Source organism: Nycticebus coucang, chromosome 6, assembly GCF_027406575.1.
Source record: "Nycticebus coucang isolate mNycCou1 chromosome 6, mNycCou1.pri, whole genome shotgun sequence".
NCBI classification, from domain to species: domain Eukaryota; kingdom Metazoa; phylum Chordata; class Mammalia; order Primates; family Lorisidae; genus Nycticebus; species Nycticebus coucang.
The window spans coordinates 82,960,934-82,982,905 of NC_069785.1; the positions used below are offsets into that span (position 1 = coordinate 82,960,934).

Genomic DNA, 21,972 nt, shown 5'->3' on the forward strand with positions numbered 1-21,972 from the left:
TCTTCCTGGTGCAGATACTTCGCTAATGAAAACTTCCTTTATAAATGTAAATTTCCTTTATAAAAGAGGGAATTTGTACTTTATTTTAGGAAACTGGGAGGGAGGCAAAGAGCTTTTCTTGAATTGGATGGTTCTTAATTTCTTTTAGTACCAAATAGTCAGCATACCAAAATGGCATATTTTGAGGTGACATTTTGAACCCTTTCGTGAACTTTTTTTTTTTTTTTTGTAGAGACAGAATTTCACTTTATCACCCTCGGTAGAGTGCTGTAGCATCATAGCTCACAGCAACCGCCAGTTCTTGGGCTTAGGTGATTCTCCTGCCCCAGCCTCCAGAGTAGCCGGGGCCGCAGGCTCCCACCACAATGCCTGGCCATTTTTTTGTTTCAGTTTGGCCAGGGCCGGGTTTGAACCCGCCACCCTCGGAGCATGGGGCTAGCACCCTACCCAGTGAGCCACAGGCACCGCCCACCTTTCATTAACTTTTAAAAGCTATGTTATCTCAGGTAAATGATTTTACCCGTGGGGTTGTTTTCTCAGTCAGCAAAATGAGACTATCACTTTTCTTAGGAACCACTTTATCCAAGTTGTTGTAAAGATTGTGCAATAATTTATTCATTGGGCACTTACTATGTGCCAATCACATGCTCAAGGCTTTGCATACGTTATCTAATTTTCACAAGAAGCCTCTGAGGTAGGCTGTAATCTCAATTTTACAGATGGATAAACAGACACTAAGAGGTTAAGTAATTTGCCCAAATTTATAACTAGTAAACGGTGGAGTCAGAATTCAAATTCAAGGTGACACACTTCATAGCCTGCTCACTTGTCAGAGGGCTATAAAACTATAGATGTTAAGCAAAATGTTAAGTAGAATGCACAGTGCATAATAGGTATGATACATAACAGCTACTTTTTACAATTATTTTTCAAATTTCAGATTAATATGAGGGTATGCACAATTAGGTTACATTGTTTACATTTGTAAGATTAAGTCCACGTTCTAGTTGTTTCCTTTCACCCAGAAAGTGTTCCATCCCCGTGCACTGTTTCTTTTCAGTGGGAACTTGAACTCTACTCCCTTCTTGGATTTAACTGAGTTTTTCTCTCAAGTGAGCACGTAGTTGTTAATCTAGTTTCCATTTAGTATTGAGCACAGGCATTTTTCCATTCCTGTGATTCTTAGGAGAGTGTTCTCCAAATCCATCTAGGATCTCACAAAAAAATAAAAAAATCTCTGTTTTTTTAAATGGCTAAATAGTATTATGGTATACATATGCCACAGTTTATTAATCCATTCATGTGTGGAAGAGTATTTGGGTTGTTTCCACGTCTTTGCGATTGTAAATTGGGCTGCTAAACATTGTAGTGCACACATACTTCTGGTTCTTTTGGGTAGATACCTAGTAATGGGACAGAAGATCAAATGGAAGGTCTACTCATAGCAGCTATTATTATTTTAACTTTACTTGAACTTGAGAAAATCTACAGGTGCAAAAATAGAAAGCAGGAAAAAAGGTGTTATCTTTTTTCACTGTATTTGTATTTTCCATTTTTCTTCACAAATCTTACATTTGCAATCAAGACAAAAAATGTTGGGAAAAATATCACTCATAATCCCACAAGAAGACAAGAGACGTTTGGGTGAAGGCAGATGAAGAAAATCAGGTTTTGAGAGTCTTCCCGAAACTCTGGTTCCCTATAGGCAGAAAAGTACGGAACACCTGCAACCACTTCATAAAATATATAATCACCGGGGCAACACAAGCCTGAGGCCCAAAGCCGCACCTCAATCCGGGGAAGGCCGCGTGGCCTCTCCCGGCTAGAAGCCTGGTATTCAGTTAAACCAGGTAAGGCCCTTTCTTGTCCTCCTAAGGCCACGTCTGAAAATCACTCAGTAAGTCCGGCGTCCCTGGATGCTGGTGACTCTGTCAGTGGCACAGGGTGGAAGGTTCTGTTGGGCACTGTGAGGTCACCGTTCGGTTTTCCTGGCAGCCTAAACCTGTGAGGGCGGCCTTCAGGCACATCCCCGGGGGAGGCCGCAAAGGAGGTCGCCAGGGCCTTTCTGAATCCTGGAGGCCGCCGCGGGCTTCCCGAGCCCGGCAGTTCCTTAGACTTGGGCCGCGGCCCGAGACGAGGACCAGGCCCGGCACCGCGGACGCACGGCCCGGCGGCCCCCGGCGCGGCGGCGCGCAGCACCAGGAGCAGGAGGACGCGGCGCGCACGCAGCGTGGCGGCGCGCAGCGCGCGGAGGCGGACGCGGCGTGGCGGCGCGCGGGCGCCCCAGACGGAGGCTCCTGCTCTGGCTGCTGGTGCCGGCGGCGACTCTTCCGGCGGAGCGCGGCGCGCGGCTCGCGCAGGAAGGCGGCCAAGTTCGCGCGGCCGTGCAAGGCTGCGCAGGAGCGGGGCCTGTGGGGCCGCTCGAGCCTGCGGCGGCTGCTGCAGAGGCTGGTGACGTGGCGGCGGCGCTATGTGCGGCGCGGGGAGCGGCCGGAGAGGCTGGAGGAGATCCCGCTGCTCGTGCTGGACCGTGCGCGGTTCGGAGACTAGGCCGCCTCGGCGGCCGCGTGGAGCCGGACCTACACGCCCCCTGCACGCTGCGCTTTGGAGTTCTGTTTTGTAAAGAAAGGTAAAAAATTGAAAATAAACCCAGCACCGCATGAGTGAAAGAACACCGATGTGGGGGACGCGCAGGGAGCCGGGGTGGCGCGCTGTTGGCGGTAGGGAAGGAACCCGCTCCCGGGCGGTGGGGAAGGGCAGCCGGCAGCAGCCGGGCCGCGAATAGCCGAGTCCGGCCACGTGTCGCTCCCGGAGGAAGAAGGTGGGCGCCGCAGGGGTCTTCGATCTGTGCAGCGCGCTCGCTCAAGCTTCTAAAAATGTCAAAGCAGGACGCTGAACTCTCCCACGTCCAAGAGAACGGGGTATTTTTAGCTTGTTTTCTGGTGTTTATGAATCTTGTGGTTTAAAAGGGACACCGGTGAGGAGTTTGAAAACTAGTATGAGTTAATAAAGGGAGAGGACTCTAAGGGACTCCTGGGTGGGTCCTTAACTTCGCTTTCCTCATCCAGTAAACCTGGTAGGCAAATGACACACAGCCTCTACAGACTCCTGAGGATGAAAGTAAAGAAAAATAGAAGTGAAAGTGCCCTAAGTACTCTGAAAGAGCTGTGCACCTGAGAGGTAGTTATTCAACTGTTTCAAGAGTCTTTCCTCAGGCGATTCCCAGGCCACACCTGCGGCTTCCCCTTACTGCAAGGCAGGGACGCTGAACTTGGGCCTAGCTCTAGGTCTCCGCTTGGCGCTGCTGCTACTGAAGTGGCCTTGGCTTCCCGATGCCTTCCAGTCAATCACCGGGGAAGGAAGTTAAGCAAGGTTCAGTGCATGGCGTGCGAGTGATGACTGATCCCGGGGCAAGAACCTAGGAAGTTAAGAAAAGCAGAACAAAGGCAAGGCTAGAATGCTGGGGCCAGAATGGAAGCCCTACAGGGCAGAATTCTCTGTAACTCGGTGACTTAGGGTTGGTTAGATATATTTTCACTAAACTGCTTTATTCTTGCCATTGCCCAGGTAGATTAAATTATTCTGTAGGTCTCTGACAGAGGAAGGCAGTTTTGCCAGAAAAGCAGTTAAATCTCATAGCTAGCCCTATCTTCATGAACCAAATGTGCCTATAGATAATTGGGCCAGGGATCTTGTGATGCCTGGATTAAAAGCTGTAGCCCCAGTTGAATCCTCTCTGCCTGGAGAGGTTGGAGGTAAGAGGCCAAAAGGAAAGACACCAGTAGAATACCAAATTGCTGAATATTTAAATTCTAGAATAGAGGTGTGTTCAATAATGCATAAAAGATTCCAACTATTCAATGTTTCTTGGGTTGGTTTCTTTCACAAAGTAAAGAGCCGAACTAAAGCACAGTTAATTCTCTGACCCTTAATTTGAATGTAGCTGAGCCTTGTGTCCACAAAACTTGTGTTCACTAGGCTAAGGAAATGGGCCTAAGATTGTGTGTTGGTCTGCGTGGACCCACCTCTGTGTCATCACATGTATGAGCACATGACCTCATGGAAATGCTTAACTTAGGGGATTTATGAAGTGGTTTAATGTGTGTTTTCTGTCTTCCTAGTTTCACTTTTGTATCCCGGCTATTTTTAGCACTGCTGCCAGGTTTTGATTGGTTTGTCTTGCTTATTGATTATAACGGATCCCTCCCAGGCCAAGAAGAGAGTGGTAGCTTCTACTAGATTTGGTGGGAGATACACCAGCAAATGTCTCCCACTAGTGTCCGGATCCAGCAGAAGCGTGATCCTTGGGTGCAGACACTGTCAGAGTGCTGGGATTGAGTGCCTGCTGGTGGCGGCCTCCCCACCTCCCCAACCCCCCAACCCCCACCTCAAAGCTAGGAATTTTACAGTATTTCATGTTGACCACTTTTATCTCTGATCATCCTGGCCTAGAGTAGCACCAACATGCAACTGGTTTTTCTCCTATATCTTTTTTTTTTTTTTTGGTGCCTCATTGTTCAGACATTTTTTTGTTAAGTGTTTTTGGTATAGGTATTCCAGAAACATGACTCTTGAGCACATAAGTCAGGTTGAGTTTTTGTGTTGGTGGAGCTTTTTCTAATTGTCTCTTTTAGAGGCTTTTTTCCCACAAGCTTTTGCCCTGGCTAGAGTGCTGTGGTGTCATAGCTCACAGCAACCTCCAACTCTTGGGGCTCAAGTGATCCTCTTGCCTCAGTTTTTCTGTTTTAGTAGAGACAGGGGTCTTGCTTTGCTTAGGCTGGTCTCGAACCTGTGAGCTAAAGCAATTCACCTCGGCCTCCTGGAGTGCTAGGATCGTACAGGTGTGAGCAACTGTGCCCAGCCTTTTAGAGGCGTTTCTATCTAGCGTCATATTCCCTTTAAGGTAACTCCACCTCAGACTACTTCAAGGGGAGAAACGTTTGTTGTTAGGAAACTCAGGAAGGGGAGCTAGACCATAGGCCTTGAGGCAGCTCTGGGGCAGGCTCCTCCCTCTACCTCTGCTGAACCTCTCCCAAGCCCCACCCATAGGTCCTTTTTCTCAATCACCATTCATGTGATAGGCAATAGCTCAGTATCCTCCCAGCCAGATATGAGGGATGTGGTCTGATTGACTTCAGAAATAACCATCATTGCCATTTAGTGATGCCAGGCTACTTTGTGAGTGGACAGCTAGCCTGGGGTCTAGCTATCTTTGGATAGGAGGCCCTACCCCTGTTCCAAACACCTAGTTAAGCCAAGAATTGCTTCTCTGAAAAGGCAGTGAAGGTGGGCTAGGGACTGCATGTTTTTTTTTTTTTTTTTTTTTTTTAAGAGACAGAGTCTCACTTTGTTGCCCATGGTAGAGTACTGTGACATCACAGCTCACAGCAACCTCCAGCTCTTGGGCTGAGGCGATTCTCTTGCCTCAGCCTCCTGAGTAGCTGGGGCTACAGGCACCCGTCACAATGCCCAGCTATTTTTTTGTTGCAGTTTGGCCGGGGCTGGGTTTGAATCCGCCACTCCCTGCATATGGGGCCGGCACCCTACTCACTGAGTCACGGGTGCCACCCGAGACTGCATAGTTATCATTAGACTAAACTTTTTGGTAAGGCAGGCACTAAAATTGACGGTTCAATTTGAGTTAATGAATCTTGTGGCTGGCATTGTGTTTAATCTCTGAGGGAGGACCCAGAGAGGAGGAGAGGAAGGATGTCCGCACCAATTCTGTACCCAGGATTCTATGAGAACAGGTTTCTAGAACTGCTTCTGCCCTGACAGGTGGCTTAACCTTTCCATCTTCTTAACAGTAGATCTTTTACCCCGCCCTAACTATAACAATGACAACATTACTCCCCACTTCTTTTTTTTTTTTTTTGGTAGAGACAGTCTCACTTTATGGCCCTGGGTAGAGTGCTGTGGCATCACACAGCTCACAGCAACCTCCAACTCCTGGGCTTAAGTGATTCTCTTGCCTCAGTCTCCCGAGTAGCTGGGACTACAGGCGCCTGCCACAACGCCCAGCTATTTTTTTGGTTGCAATTCAGCCGGGGCCGGGTTTGAACCCGCCACCCTCGGTATATGGGGCTAGCGCCTTACTGACTGAGCCACAGGCGCCGCCCTACTCCCCACTTCTGTAGTTCTCAGGTGATCAGTATATAGTCTTGTAAACTTGGCAGGGAGTCTTAATTGCATTTTAAAATAGGAACTATGAGGCTCAGAGAGATTGTATTAACTTCTAACAGCAAAACAAGGATTTGAAGGTATTTCTTATTTCAAGTCCAGTGCAGTTTGTAGATCTGAAATGCTGTGATGCTGAAGGGGCTTTATAAATAGAAAATTGTACATTTCTGGTACATAGTAGATATGCTTATTCAGTGAATGAACTAAAGAACCTTAGGGAAAATGCTAAACCTTCTTTTCTGTGGAAAATCTTTTTCCAAAGTTAGAATGTTATCAACTTCAGAGCTTTTCCTCAAATAACAGATCTGACATTGAAGGCAGTTTTTTTTTTTCTTTCTTTTTTTTCTCTAATGAGACAGGGTCTCAGTGTCATTCAGGCTAGTCTCAAACTCCTGAGCTCAATCTTCCTGCCTTAGCCTCCAACTAGCTGGGATTACCGGCACTCACCACCGTGCCCCGTGAAGGCAGCTCTTATTCTATACCATGTAGAGCAGGCAAGATACCAAAGGCTTCTGTACAATTTGGGGAGCCTATGGACTCCACGACAAGAGAATGAGGCAAACTGTTATAAGGGGAATTATTTCCCTTCTCAATATGGTTTAAACTGATCTTGAAGGAAGAGAAAAACTTAATGAAATAGATCTGGCAAGCCTGTGGCTGAGGATAAATAGAGAAGCTCTGACCAGCGGGATTCCAGCTCTGTGCTGACCATGGGCCAGGGGCCTGGATGAAGGTGCTGGTGAGGAACAGGGAAACCTGTCCCACCTTAACCCACCAGTGTCTCCATGGGGAGGGATGTCAGCTTTGAGCAGTAACATTGGTGCAGGCTAGTACTCTGAGATGTGGGTGGTGGGTGACTGCCAGCAGAGGGGGATGGGCATGGTGGGGAAGGTGCGTGATGCTGGGGGCTTCATTTTGAGAAGAAAATTCAAGAGATACATTGCCTCGCTAGTGGGTTAGGGCACCACCGTCTGAAAGAGAAGGGGAGGGGGGCAGTACATCTGTGTTACTGCTGGTGCGTTGAGAGGTATGTCCTTAGGGCTAGATCCAAGTGGTGAGGCAGTCTTCTGTCCCCAGGGGAAAGCATGAAGATTTAAGATAGCCATTTTTCTTAAAAATTTTATACAAATCTATATTCCTGATAAAATTTTATACAAATCTATATTCCTATATTGAATGATTTTTTAAATAAAAATTTTTAATTGTAAAATACACATAAGAAAATCTGTAATTTTAGCCATTTTTAAGTGTGTGGTTCAGTGGCATTACATACAGTCACATTCATGGGGACAGAAAGTAATTCACACTGTTGTGCAACTATCCCCACACTCCATCTCTCGAACTCGTCTTTCCAAACCGAAAGTCCGTGCCCATTAAACAATAATTTCCTGGTTCCCTCTTCTCTACCCCCTTCAACCATCATTATACTTTCAGTCCCCATGAATGTGACTGCTCTGGGTACTTCCTATGAGTGGGATCCTATAGTACGCTACTTCTTGTGACAGCCTTACTTAATTTGTCATAATGTCCTCAAGGTTCATGCTGTAGCATGTGCCAGAATTTCCTTTGATAGTATTCCACAATATGTATATGCCAAATTTTGTTCATCTTTTCATCCACTATTGGACACCTGAGTTTCTTCTACCTTTGGACTTGTGTAAATAACGCCACTATAAACATGGGCGTGTGTACAGACCCTGCTTGCTTTTGGATGTATACCCAGAAGTGGGATTGCCAGAGCATGTGGTAATGCCATTTTTAATTTTTTTGAGAAATTGCTAAACTGTTTTCCATAGAAGCTGCACTGTTGTGAACTAGCGTAGTGAAGGGGAGCGAACCGGAATGGAATTTGTGGGGACTGAGAAAAATACAGCGTAAGAGAGGAGACAGAATCAAAGGATGGGATCAGAAGGTCTGACTGAGCTGATGGCTGCAGCCAGCACCAAAGCACAAAATCAGCTTTATTTTATAGAATCTCTACAGGGTTGTCCAGGGGGAGGTAGCATAGACAACAAGGGGAAGTAGCATAAACAAAAGACATAGTTTTGGTCTTACAGTACAATAGGAAAATGTAAATAACTTTAACAAAGACAAACCATCTTGTTAATGGTTTCTACTCAACTTTGTTAACATATGATAAGAAGCAAGAAGGGAAAGATCACTAGGATCCCAGCATAGTTAACAAAACAAAGAACTATGTGACTTAGTGGTTACTACTTAACTTTGTTAGCATATGACAAGGAGAAAGAAGGGAGAGATCTCAAAGATCTCTGCGTAGTTAACTACACAAAGAAAGGGCTATGTGACTTCTGGCAGAGGGAGCATGAAGGAAGGAATATGGCTGTTTTGGAAACAGAAGCAAAGCAGTTGGGGGGTTCATTCTCTGAATGTTCCCCAGGCTGTGAGGGCTCTGTCAGTCTCACAGCCCACTCTCCACACTGCACCATTTTACATTCCCACCAACAGGGCTCAAAGGTTCTAGTATGTCCATATCCTCACCAACACTTGGTATTTTCAACACTTATCATTATTATTATTATTTTTTTTTAGTAGCCATCCTAATGGGTGTGAGATGGTATCGTATTATGGGTTTTACATTTCCCTGATGATTCCTGATGTTGAAAATCTTTTCGTGTGCTTATTGGTCATTTGTCTGTGTTCTCAAAAGAACATCTATTCGATGCCCATTCTTTTTTTTTTTTTTTGTAGCCACTTTATGGCCCTCGGTAGAATGCCGTGGCATCACACAGCTCACAGCAACCTCCAACTCCGGGGCTTAAGAGATTCTCTTGCCTCAGCCTCCCAAGTAGCTGGGACCACAGGCGCCTGCCACAACGCCCGGCTATTTTTTGATTGCAGTTTGGCCGGGGTCGGGTTTGAACCCGCCACCCTTCATATATGGGGCTGGCGCCTCACCGACTGAGCCACAGGCGCCACCCTCAATGCCCATTCTTAAGAAAAAAATTTGTTTCTGTAGATCTAGGAGGTACAGATGCAGTTTTGTTACATGGATGTTTTATGTGGCTCTTTTGTGTGGTGATGAAGTCTGGGCTTTTAGTGTAACTATTACCCAAATAGTTTACATTGTGCTAATTTTTTCATCCCGTCCTCTCTCCCTCTCACCCTTTTGTGTCTCCGTGTCTACTATTCTACTCTTTAAGTTCATATGTGCACATTATTTAGCTCCCACTTAGAGAACACGTAGTATTTGACTTTCTGTTTCTGAGTTATTTCACTTAAAATAATGGCTTCCAGTTCATCCTTAAGACATGATTTCATTCTTTTATATGGCTGAGTAGTATTCCAGATATACACCATATATTTTTTTCTTTCTTTAAGAGATAGGGTCTTGCTCTGTAACCTTGAATTCCTGGGCTCAAGCTGTGTCTCTGCCTCAGCCTCCTGAGTAGCTGGGACTACAGCTATATGCCATCGTGCTCATTCAATTAAAAAAACCCCAGACTTTTACTGACATAGGAGTCTATCTTTCCCAGGTTGATCTCAAACTCATAGCATCAGGTAATCCTCCTGCCTTGGCCTCTTAAAGCACTAAGTTTACGGGCATGAAATACTGTGCCCAGAACATATTTTCTTTATTCAGTCATCTATTGATAGACAATTAATTCAAGTGCAGGTTTTTTTTTTTTTTTTTTTGAGACAGAGTCTCATATTGTCACCCTGGATAGAGTGCTGTGACATCATAGCTCACGACAACCTCTAACTCCTGGGCTTAAGCCATCCTCATGCCTCAACCTCACAAGTAGCTGGGACTACAGGCACCCACCACAATGCCCAACTAGTTTTTCTATATTTAGTAGAGACAGGGTCTCACTCTTGCTTAGGCTGGTCTTGATCTCCTGAGCTCAGGTGATCCGTGCACCTCAGTCTCCCAGAGTGTTATGTGTTAGCCACTGCACCTGGCCTGAAGGTATCTTTTTGATATACTAATTTCTTTTCCTTTGGATAGATATTCAGTAGCAGGATCACTGGATGGAACGGTGGTTCTATTTTTAGTTCTTTGAGAAATCTTCACACATTTTCTACAGAGGCTTTATTAATTTATATTCCTACCAGCAGTATACAAGTAGTCCCTTTTCTCCACATTCTTACCAACGTCTGCTATTTAGAGTCTGATTTTTGTCCCCCTCTGTACAGTGCTATGGCATCACAGTTCACAGCAACCTCAAACTCTTGGGCTTAAGCGATTCTTTTCCCTCAGCCTCCCAAATAGCTGGGACTACAGGTGCCTGCCACAACGAGTGGCTATCTTTAGAGATGAGGTCTCAGTCTGGCTCAGGTTGATCTTGAACTTATGAGCTCAGGGAATCCACTGCTTTAGGCCTTCCAGAGTGCTAGGATTACAGTTTTTGATTTTTTTATAATAGACATTCTGACTTATGTAAAACAGTATCTCATTGTGCTTTTACCCTGTTTCCCTGAAAATAAGACATCCTCCGAAAATAAGACCTACTTACAGGAAAGATAAGACGTCCCCTGAAAATAAGACCTAGCACATCTTTGGGAGTACACCTTAAAATAAAACACTGTCTTAGGAAACAGGGTAGTTTGTATTTCTCTGATTAGTGATGTTGAACATTTTTTTATATGCTTATTTGGTGATTTATATGTCATCTTTTAAAAAATGTTCATGTCCTTTGCCCACTTTTTAGTGGGGCTGTTTGGGTTTTTTTGTTGAGTTCCTTATAGATTCTGGATATTAGTCCTTTGTTGTATACATAATCTGCAAATGATTTCTCCCTTTCTGTAAGTTGTCTATTCACTCTATTCATGAGTTCTTTTGCTATACAGATACTTTTTAGTTTAATTAAGTCCCTTTTTTCTATTTTTGTTGCATTTGCTTTTGAGGTTTTAGCCATTAATTTTTTGCCTAGGCCAATGTCCAGAAGAGTTTTTCATAGGTTTTATTGTAGAGTGTTTATAGTTTTAGGTCTTACATTTAAGTCTTTAATCTATCTTGAGTTTATTTTTGTATATAGTGAGAGGTAAGTATCTGTTTTCATTCTTTTGCATATGGCTATTCAGTCTTTCTAGCACCATGTATTCGATAGGGTGTCCTTTCCCCAGTGTATGTTTTTGTTGACTTTGTTGAAGATGAGTATGTATGTAGCTTTATTTCTGGGTTCTCTGCTATCCCACTGATCTACATGCCTGTTTTGATATCATTATAACACTGTTTTGGTTATCATAGCCTTAATAGTGTAATTTGAAGTGTTGTAATGTGATGCTTTTTTCTTTATGCATAGGATTGTTTTGGTTACTTGGGCTCTTTTTTGGTTTCATATGTATTTTAGGATTGTTTCTCATTCTATGAAAACTGACATTGGTTATTTGATAGGGATTGCATTGAATCTGTAGATTACTTTGGGTAGATAAGGTTTTTTTTTGTTTGTTTTTTTTGGGGGGTGGGGACAGCGTCTCAAGCTGTCACCCTGGGTAGAGAGCTGTGGCATCACAGTTCACAGCAACCTCCAACTCCCGGACTCAAGCGATTTTTCCTGCCTCTGCCTCCCAAATAGCTGGGACTACAGGCACCTGCCACAATGCCCAGCTATTTTTTGGTTGCAGCCGTCATTGTTGTTTGGCAGATCCAGCCTGGATTTGAACCCATCAGCTCAGGTGTATGTGGCTGGCACCTTAGCTGCTTGAGCTACAGGTGCCAAGCCATAGATAAGTATTTTTATAATAATGTTCTGATTCATGAGCATGGGATGTTTTTCCATTTGTGTCATTTACAATTTCTTTCAGTGTTTTATAGTTTTTCTTCTAAAGATCTTTCACCTCCATAGTTAAATGTATTCCTAGGGTTTTTTTTATAGCTATTATAAATGGAATTGATTTTTTTCTTTTCTTTTCTTTTTTTTTTTTTTTTTTGTAGAGACAGAGTCTCACTTTATCACCCTCGGTAGAGTGCCATGGCATCACACAGCTCACAGCAACCTCCAACTCCTGGGCTTAAGCGATTCTCTTGCCTCATCCTCCCGAGTAGCTGGGACTACAGGCGCCCGCCACAATGCCCAGCTATTTTTTGGTTTGCAGTTCAGCCGGGGTCGGGTTTGAACCCGCCACCCTTGGTATATGGGGCTGGCGCCCTACTGACTGAGCCACAGGCGTCGCCCGGAATTGATTTTTTAATTTGTTTTGCAACTTGATTGTTATTGGTGTATAGAAATGTTACTGGTTTTTATTTATTTATTTATTTTTGTATGTTGTCCTGTATCCTGAAACTTTACTGTTTATCCAATGAATCATATTGTTGGCAAATAGAGATAACTTGGCTTTTTCCTTTTTTTTTTTTTTTTTTTTTTTTGTTGAGGATTCATTGAGGGAACAAGAAACCAGGTTACACTGATTGCATTTGTTAGGTAAAGTCCCTCTTACAATTGTGTCTTGCCCAAAAGGTGTGGCACACACCAAGACCCCATCCCCCCTCCCTCTTTCCCTCTCTGTGCTCTTCCTTTCCCCATCCCACCTCCTTCTTTCTCTGTCTGCTCTCCCCTTCTCCCACCTCAACTGTGTCATTAATTATCCTCATATCAAAATTGAGTACATAGGATTCATGCTTCTCCATTCTTGTGATGCTTTACTAAGAAAAATGTATTCCACTTCCATCCAGGTTAATACAAAGGATGTAAAGTCTCCATTTTTTAAAATGGTTGAATAGTATTCCATGATGTACATATGCCACAGCTTGTTAATCCATTCCTGGATTGGTGGGCATTTGGGCTGTTTCCACATTTTGGTGATTGTAAATTGAGTGGCAATAAATAGTCTAGTCCAAGTGTCCTTATGATAAGAGGATTTTTTTTTTTTCTTCTGGGTAGGTGCTCAGTAGTGGGATTTCAGCATCAAACGGGAGGTCTAGCTTGAGTTCTTTGAGCATGCTCCATACTTCCTTCCAAAAAGGTTGTATTAGTTTGCAATCCTACCAGCAGTGTAAAAGTGTTCCCTTCTCTCCACATCCACACCAGCATCTATTGTTTTGAGATTTTGTGATGTGGCTATTGTCGCTGGGGTTAGATGGTATCTCAGGGTGGTTTTAATTTGCATTTCTCTAATAATTAGGGTTGATCATTTTTTCATGTTTGTTAGCCATTTAGAGAAGGTTTTATTCCTGTCTCTTGCCCATTGATATATGGGATTGTTGGCTTTTTTTCATGTGGATTAATTTGAGTTCTTTATACGTCCTTGTTATCAAGCTCTTGTTTGATTCAAAATATGCAAATATCCTTTCCCATTGTGTAGGTTGTCTATTTGCTTTGGTTGTTGTATCCTTAGCAGTACAGAAGCTTTTCAGTTTAATGAAGTCCCATTTGTTTATTTTTGTTGTTGCAATTGCCATGGTAGTCTTCTTCATGAAGTCTTTCACTAGGCCAATATCTTCCAGTGTTTTTCCTATGCTTTCTTTGAGGATTTTTGTTGTTTTGTGCCTTAAATTTAAGTCCTTTATCCATCTTGAGTCAATACAGAAAAAATTGAAAACCTCTAGCACAGATTAACAATGATAAAAACTGAATCACAGACAAAATTTAACTCATTTATTTATGTTTTACCCAGATGTAATTTTTTATTGCTTTTGAAATTATTTCCTTGGTCCATGTTTTAGAGCTCATCAGTGACCTTTTCACGTTTCATTTTGCTGACCCTTATGGCCTGTCTCATATGTTAGTTAACACATCACCTGGTGTTTGATAATACTCGAGTTACAGCCATTTTTTTTTAAACAATAAGTTCAATTTATTATAATGTCACTATAGAAAAAAACATACAACATGTTAACTTGAAATTCTTTTTTCGTATCTATACAAAAATATCATGTAAAGTATTAAGGAACATAATTAAATGAATAAATATTTTTCAGATAACTATTTGAGATTATAAATTACTTACAAATAACTTCTTAATGTTAAATTCTCAATTGAAGCAATTAATTTAAAAATAAATTTTAGCCAGGCATGGTGGCTCACACCTGTAATTTTACCACTCTTAAGAGGCTGAGGCAGATGGATTGCTTGTGCTCAAGAGTTCGAGACTCGCCTGAGCGAGAGTGAGATACCCATCTCTAAACATAGTGGGGCATTGTGGCGGGCGCCTGTAGTCCCATTTACTCCGGAGGCTGAGGCAAGAGAATCACTTGAGCGCCTAGAGTCTGAGATTGCTATGAGTTGTAACACCTCAGCACTCAACCCCATGGTGACTAAGCAAGACTCTGTCTCAAAAAAAAAAAAAAAAGAAAAGAAAAACAAAAAACCTCACCCAAACCAAAAATAAAATAAAATACATTTTAACAAAAACAAAAATTTATGTAATGATTTATTTAAACTGCTCTTTTGTGATCAAAACTTCCTTAATCTTACTTTATTACCTAGGGTAGGACCACCAAGGCTAATTCACTATCAGAATGCTTACCTGAATTGCTACTTTGAGAAGGATTTTTAGAAGAATTTTGGCAATTCTTATTGACATTTGGTTATCTTGCTTGCTTGATCTTTTGGAATCTGTATGTAAATGCTATGTATACAAGACATAATAAATAAAATTATTTTGAATACTGATATGGAAAATACCAATACATTAAATTCTTAACATATTTCAAACAATATCAGAGCTAATATTAGAACTTTAATTATCTGATAGACTTCAAATATGTAAGCTCTAAAAACTTACTAAGCTTCAAATTGAAGAAGGGGATAAAAGCAAGTTGAAGTAGTAATAAATTCAGGGCAGTACAGATCATTAAATTAACTAGAGTTAGCTTGACATAATGCAAAGTGTCCTAGTTCTGGAAGCATTTGGTGGTGGACAAGTTGCTTTTCTTAGGCTTGTTGTTTTCTAAAAAATAAGTACTGCCTTACTTCATTAATTGTTTTTAAATTAATAAGAGGGTACATGTGATTAAAAAATCATTTTAATATAAGGTCATTTGCACTTGAATGTTTATGGCAGCTCAATTCACAATCATAAAGATTTGGAAATAACCCATGTGAATGGATTAATAAACTGTGGCATACCATGAAAGCTATTTAGCCATTAAAAAAAAAAAAAAAGTAGAGACTTTGTACTTTTTGTATTTACCTGAAATGATTTGGAGAACATTTCCTAAGTAAAGTATCTCAAGAATGGAAAATCAAGTATCCCATGTACTTGTACTCAATATCAAATTGAAACTAGTAGACGAACTACTACAGGCCCATATGAGAGAAAATTGAAATTAAATTCAAGAAGGGTGGCTGGGGGTTCGGTAAATTTCCACCCTAAAGGATATAATGTATAGGTATATGGCACATTTCCTGGGTGAAGGACTTTATTACAACTTGGACTTTACCTTACAAATGCCATGTTTTGATCTAATCCACTTTGTAACAATTGTGTTCAGAAATATTGAAACAGCAATGTGTTTTAATATAAATCATTGGAAACCAAAAATAATTAAAAACAATTGGCTGGGGACAGTGGCTCATGCCTGTAATTTTTTTTTTATTATTTAAAAAATTTTTTTTTTGTTCAACCTATCATTCTATTTATTTATTTATTGAACTTATTTTTACATATACATGTGTTTACTAGGTTTCCATTTTTTGCCTTCACAAAATTGAAGAGGCTTAAAATTTAATAACAATAACAATGTTTAAGATAAGGACTAGAGAGTGGCGCCTGTGGCTCAAGGAGTAGGGCACCGGATGCTGGAGGTGGCGGGTTCAAACCCAGCCCCAGCCAAAAAACCAAAAAAAAAAAAAAAGATAAGGACTAGAAACAAAAACTTTGTAAAGAATGAACATAAATACATTCAGAAAAGAAATCAGAGAATTGCTGCATCGAAATATTAAGAAATAATAGTAATAATAATAATGCAAAGAAAGTAACATTCGCATTGTCAAATAAGAGTATGTCTATTATACAGTGCTTTGACTCTGAGATTCCATATAGACTCATCAATTAACTTCTTATTTTTTTTAAGTCTAAAAAATAGACAACTAGTATTTATAAATGAAAGTAAAAGATAATTTCAAAAAACAGATCATGCCAAATCTTATAGACAATAGAAAAAGAAGAAATACTTCAGAATTATTCTACTTGATCTGGGTACACCTGATATTAAAATAGGAGAGAATATATTTTGTAAAAGGGAAATTACAAACATATTTCACTTATAAATGAGGATGCAATATCCCAAACATATTAACAAGTTGAATTAAAGTTTAAATAATGTACTTTGGTCAAAATTAAATTCAATTTATGTGAGAATTAGTCACTATTTTCTTTTCTTGTCTTTTTTTTTTCTTTTCCTCTTTTCCTTTCCCTCATCCACTCCCTCCTTCTCTGCTTGGACTCCCCTTGCCCCATGCTCCACTGTGTCATTAATTGTCCTAATATCAAAATTGAATACATAGGATTCATACTTCTCCATTCCTGTGATGCTTCACTAAGAATAATGTGTTCCACCTCCATCCAGGTTAGTACAAATGCTGCAAAATCTCCATTTTTTTAAATGGCTGAATAATATTCCATGGTATACATGTACCACAGCTTACCAATCCATTCCTGGGTTGAAGGACATTTAGGTTGTTTCCACATTTCAGCAATTGTAAATTGGGCTGCAATAAACAGCCTAGTACAAGTGTCTTTATAATAAACGTTTTTTTTTTTTTTTTTTTTCTGGATAGATGTCCAGTAATGGGATTGCAGGATCAAATGGGAGGTCTAGGTTGAGTTCTTTGAGGTTTCTCCACACTTCCTTCCCAAAAGGCTGTATTAGCTTGCAGTCCCACCAGCAGTGTAAAAGTATTCCTTTCTCTCCACATCCACACCAGCATCGGCAGTTTTGAGATTTTGATAGAGGCCATTCTTGCTGGGGTTAGGTGATATCTCATGGTGGTTTTAACTTGCATTTCTCTAATAATTAGAGATGATGAGCATTTTTTCATGTTTGTTGGCCATTCATCTGTTATCTTCAGAGAAGGTTCTGTTCATCTCTCTTCCCCATTGATGTATGGGATTGTTGTTTTATTTTCTTGTGGATTAATTGAAGTTCTGTATAGATCCTGGTTATTAAGCATTTGTCTGATTCAAAATATGCAAATATCCTTTCCCATTGGGTAGGTTGTCTATTTGCTTTGGTTGTTGTCTCCTTGACTGTACAGAAGCTTTTCAGTTTAAATCTCATTTGTTTATTATTGCTGTTGTTGCTACTGCCATGGCAGTCTTCCTCATAAAGTCTTTCCCCAGGCCAATATCTTTTTTTTTTTTTTTTATTAAATAATAGCTGTGTACATTAATGTGATCATGGGGCACCATGACCATGACTGTTTATAGACTATTTGACACATTTTTATCACACTGGTTAACATAGCCTTCCTGGCATTTTCTTAGTTATTGTGTTAACACATTTATATTCTACACTTACTAAGTTTCACATGTACCCTTGTAAGATGCACCGCAGGTGTAATCCCACCAATCACCCTCTCTCTGACCACCTCCCCCCTCCCTCCCCTCCCTCTACCCCTTCCCCATATTCTTAGGTTATAACTGGTTATAGCTTTCATGTGAAAGCCATACATTAGTTTCATAGTAGGGCTGAGTACATTGGATACTTTTTCTTCCATTCTTGAGATACTTTACTAAGAAGAATATGTTCCAGCTCCATCCATGTAAACATGAAAGAGGTAAAGTCTCCATCATTCTTTAAGGCTGCATAATATTCCATGGTGTACATATACCACATTTTATTAATCCATTTGTGGATCAATGGGTGCTTGGGCTTTTTCCATGACTTAGCAATTATGAATTGGGCTGCAATAACATTCTGGTACAAATATCTTTGTTATGATATGATTTTTGGTCTGCTAGGTATATGCCCAGGCCAATATCTTCCAATCTTTTTCCTATTCTTTCTTTGAGGATTTTTATTGTTTCATGCCTTAAATTTAAGTCCTTTATCCATCTTGAATCAATTTTTGTGAGTGGAGAAAGGTGTGGGTCCAGTTTCAGTCTTTTACATGTGGATAGCCAGTTCTCCCAGCACCATTCACTGAATAGGGAGTCTTTCCCCCAGTGGATGCTCTTGTTTGGTTTATCAAAGATTAGGTGTCTGTAAGTTGTTGGTTTCATTTCCTGGTTTTCTATTCAATTCCAAATGTCTATGTCTCTATTTTTTGTGCCAGAACCATACTGTCTTGACCACTATGGCCTTGTAATACAGCCTAAAATCTGGTATGGTGATATTCCTGGCTTTGTTTTTATTACGAAGAACTGCCTTAGCTATGTGGGTTTTTTTCTGATTTCATACAAAATGCAGAATCATTTTTTTCCAAGTCTTGAAAGTATGATGTTGGTATTTTAATAGGGATGGCATTGACTAAATTGCTATAGGAAGTATAGACATTTTAACAATGTTGATTCTTCCCAGCCATGAGCATGGTATGTTCTTTCATTTGTTAATGTCCTCAGCTATTTCCTTTCTTAGGGTTTCACAATTTTCTTTGTAGAGGTCCTTCACCTCTTGTTAGGTATATTCCTATGTATTTCCTTTTCTTTGGGGCTATGGTGAAGGGAGTTGAGTGTTTAATTAACCCCTCATCTTGGCTGTTGTTGGCATATACAAAGGCAACTGACTTGTGGACATTGATTTTTATATCCTGAGACATTACTGTATTTTTTGATGACTTCCAAGGGTCTTGTGGTTGAGTCTGTAGGGTTCTCTAAGTATAAGATCATATCATCAGCAAAAAGGGAGAGTTTGACCTCCTCTGCTTCCATTTGGATACCCTTTATTTTCTTGTCTTGTCTAATTGTATTGGCTAGAACTTCTAGGACTATGTTGAATAGTAATGGTGACAGAGGACAATCTTGACTAGTTCCAGTTCTAAGAGGAAAAGCTTTCAGTTTTACTCCATTCAGTAAAATATTGGCTGTGGGTTTGTCATAGATAGCTTCAATCAGTTTTAGAAATGTACCACCCCTGCCTATACTCCTCAGTGTTTTAACTAGAAAAGGATGTTGGATTTTATCGACTGCTTTTTCTGCATCTATTGAGAAGATCATATAGTCTTTGGTTTTGCTTCGTTGATATGGTGAATAAGGTTTATAGACTTGTGTATATTAAATAAGCCTTGCATCCCTGGGATGAAACCTACTTGATGTATGACTTTTTTGATGATAAGCTGTAATCTATTGTCTAGGATTTTGTTGAGAATTTTTGCATCTATATTCATTAGTGAAATTGGTCTGAAATTCTCCTTTTTAGTTGGGTCTTTTCCTGGTTTTGGTATCAGGGTAATGTTTGCTTCATAGAACATGTTGGGGAAGATTGCTTCCTCCTCAATTTTTTGGAATAATTTCTGCAATACAGGAGTAAGCTCTTCTTTGAGAGTCTGATAAAATCCTGGTGTGAAGCCATCTGGACCAGGGCATTTTTTTTGTTGGAAGACATTTTATTGTTTCTTTGATCCCAGTGCTTGAAATTGTTCTGTTCAGGAGATCTATTTCATCTGGGGTAAGTCTAGGGAGAGAGTATGATTCCAAATATTGATCCATTTCCTTCACATTGTCAAATTTCTGGGCATAAAGTTTCTGGTAGTATTCCTAGATAATCTCTTGTATCTCTGTGGCATCAGTTGTTATTTCCCCTTTGTCATTTCTGATTGAGGTGACTAGAGATTTTACTTTTTTATTTCTAGTTAGTCTGGCCAGTGGTTTATCTATTTAATTTATTTTTTTCAAAAAACCAACTCCTTGTTTCATTAATTTTCTGAATGATTCTTTTGTTTTCAATTTCATTAATCTCTGATTTAATTGTGGATATTTCTTTTCTTCTGCTGGGTTTAGGCTTACACTGTTCTTCTTTTTCTAATTCTGTCAGATGGCTTGGGAGTTTGTTGATATGCTCTTTTTGTTTTTCAAATATAGGCTTCTAAAGTGACAGATTTTCCTCTCAGGACTGCTTTTGCTATATCCCATAGGTTTTGGTAATTTGCGTCTTCATTGTTGTTATACTCACGGAAGTTAATGATCTCCTGTTTTATTTCTTCCCGCACCTAACTGTCATTAAGCAGTTAAACAACATGGAAGGTTGTTTAACTTCCATGCCTTTGTGTGAGGTTGAGCATTTTTGTTAGAGTTGAGTTCCACTTTTAGTGCCTTGTGGTCTGAGAAGATGCAAGGTAGAATTTCAGTTCTATTGATTCTGTTGATGTTTGTTTTGTGTCCTAGGATATGATCAATTTTGGAGAATGTTTCATGTGATGATAAGAATGTATATTCTTTATCTTTGGAATGAGTGTTCTATAAACGTCTATCAAGCACAGTTGTTCTAGGGTCTCATTTAAATCTCTAATATCTTTGTTTAATTTCTGTTTAGAGGATTTGTCCAGCTCTGAGAGATGGGTATTGAAGTCCCCTATTATTATGGTGTTATAGAATATCATTCTATAGAATTACACCTGTAAGTCTAGCACTCTGGGAGGCCATGACAGGTGAATTGCTTCAGCTCAGGAGTTTGAGACCAGTGTGAGCAAGAGTGAGAGCCTGTCTGTATTAAAAATAGAAAAATTAGCTGGTTGTTCTGGTGGGCTCCTGGAGGCTGAGACAGGAGGATTACTTGAGCCCAATAGCTTGAGGTTGCAGTGAGCAGTGACACCATGGCACTCTACCCAGTGTGACAGAATGAGACTCTGTAGTAATAAATAAATAAATAAAATAAAAATAAATAAAAGCAATGTCAATTCTTGTGAGTGACATAAGTAGAAGTGGTGGTGTAAGGAACTCTAAAATATTGTCTCCTCAAAAATGAGTAAAGAAGCCAGCAAAAAATAGTCAAAATTATCAGATCTCTTAAGAATGAAACAAGTTTAAACTAACAAGGTGAATGCTTAATCAAGGGAATAACTACAATGAATATCAGTAAGAGAGCTTTGTGATATGTTAACTTACCCTGATCCATGCCCCTACTCTCCAGCTCTGAAGTACTCTGGAAGACAATATCCTACTTTCCAAGTACAGGTTTCTCGTACCAAAGAAGGCAAACCAGACTATATTCTCAAAGGACTGTGATTCTTTCTTTGAAGAATCTGCCTTTATGCCATTCTAACTTGGAACTCCATCAGTGTTGAGGCAGCCACTGAGAAGTTATTTGTCAAAGATATTTAAAGAAAATGTACACTGGCTGCTGCTACCTATGGCAAGGGGTACAAATTGAGGAAAATATAGATAAACTAAAAACTTGGACAGAGAGAACAGAAAATACTTAAAATATCTTATATATCCTGGGAATCTAAAAGGACCATTTTTAAAATAAAAATTAAAAAAATTTCTAAGGAATTTCAACAGCAGATTTGAGAAGAAGATTAACAAATAAGTACTTTTAAAGATAGGTTAATTGTGACTATGATGTCTGCGAATAGAAAGAACAAAATAGTGAATAAGAGCTCTGATTAATACAGTCTTGTGTTTCAACACATATATGATTGGAGTAGCATGAGAGGTGGAATGGAAAAAAGGAGTAGAAGGAATATTCGAAAAAAGTAGTGCCTGAAAATTTCCCTCATGTAGACATGAAGAGAAGCAGCTCAACACATCTCAACTAGAATAAATTTAAAGTGAGCCACAAGAAGACACACTGCCATCAAATCATTGAAAGCAAAAGACAAAGAGAATCCTGGAAGTCGCACAGAAAAGCAACTCCTCAAATACAAGCAATCCTCGGTAAGATGACAGTTAATATTTCATGAATACCAATGGCCTACTTAATTTATGAAAAATACTCAACATCATGAATCA

At 40.3% G+C, this 21,972-nt stretch overlaps 1 protein-coding gene across 1 annotated transcript in view; it reads left to right on the plus strand.

The window, feature by feature from the left end:
• The window catches only part of LOC128588739 (uncharacterized), a 90,210-nt gene that overhangs the window by 20,488 nt on the left and 47,750 nt on the right, over positions 1-21,972 (plus strand). The window contains exon 2 of the mRNA XM_053595569.1: positions 1,996-2,629. Within this exon, the coding sequence (XP_053451544.1) occupies positions 1,996-2,550 (555 nt within the window). The 3' untranslated portion in view covers positions 2,551-2,629. The remainder of the gene's footprint in view (positions 1-1,995; positions 2,630-21,972) is intronic.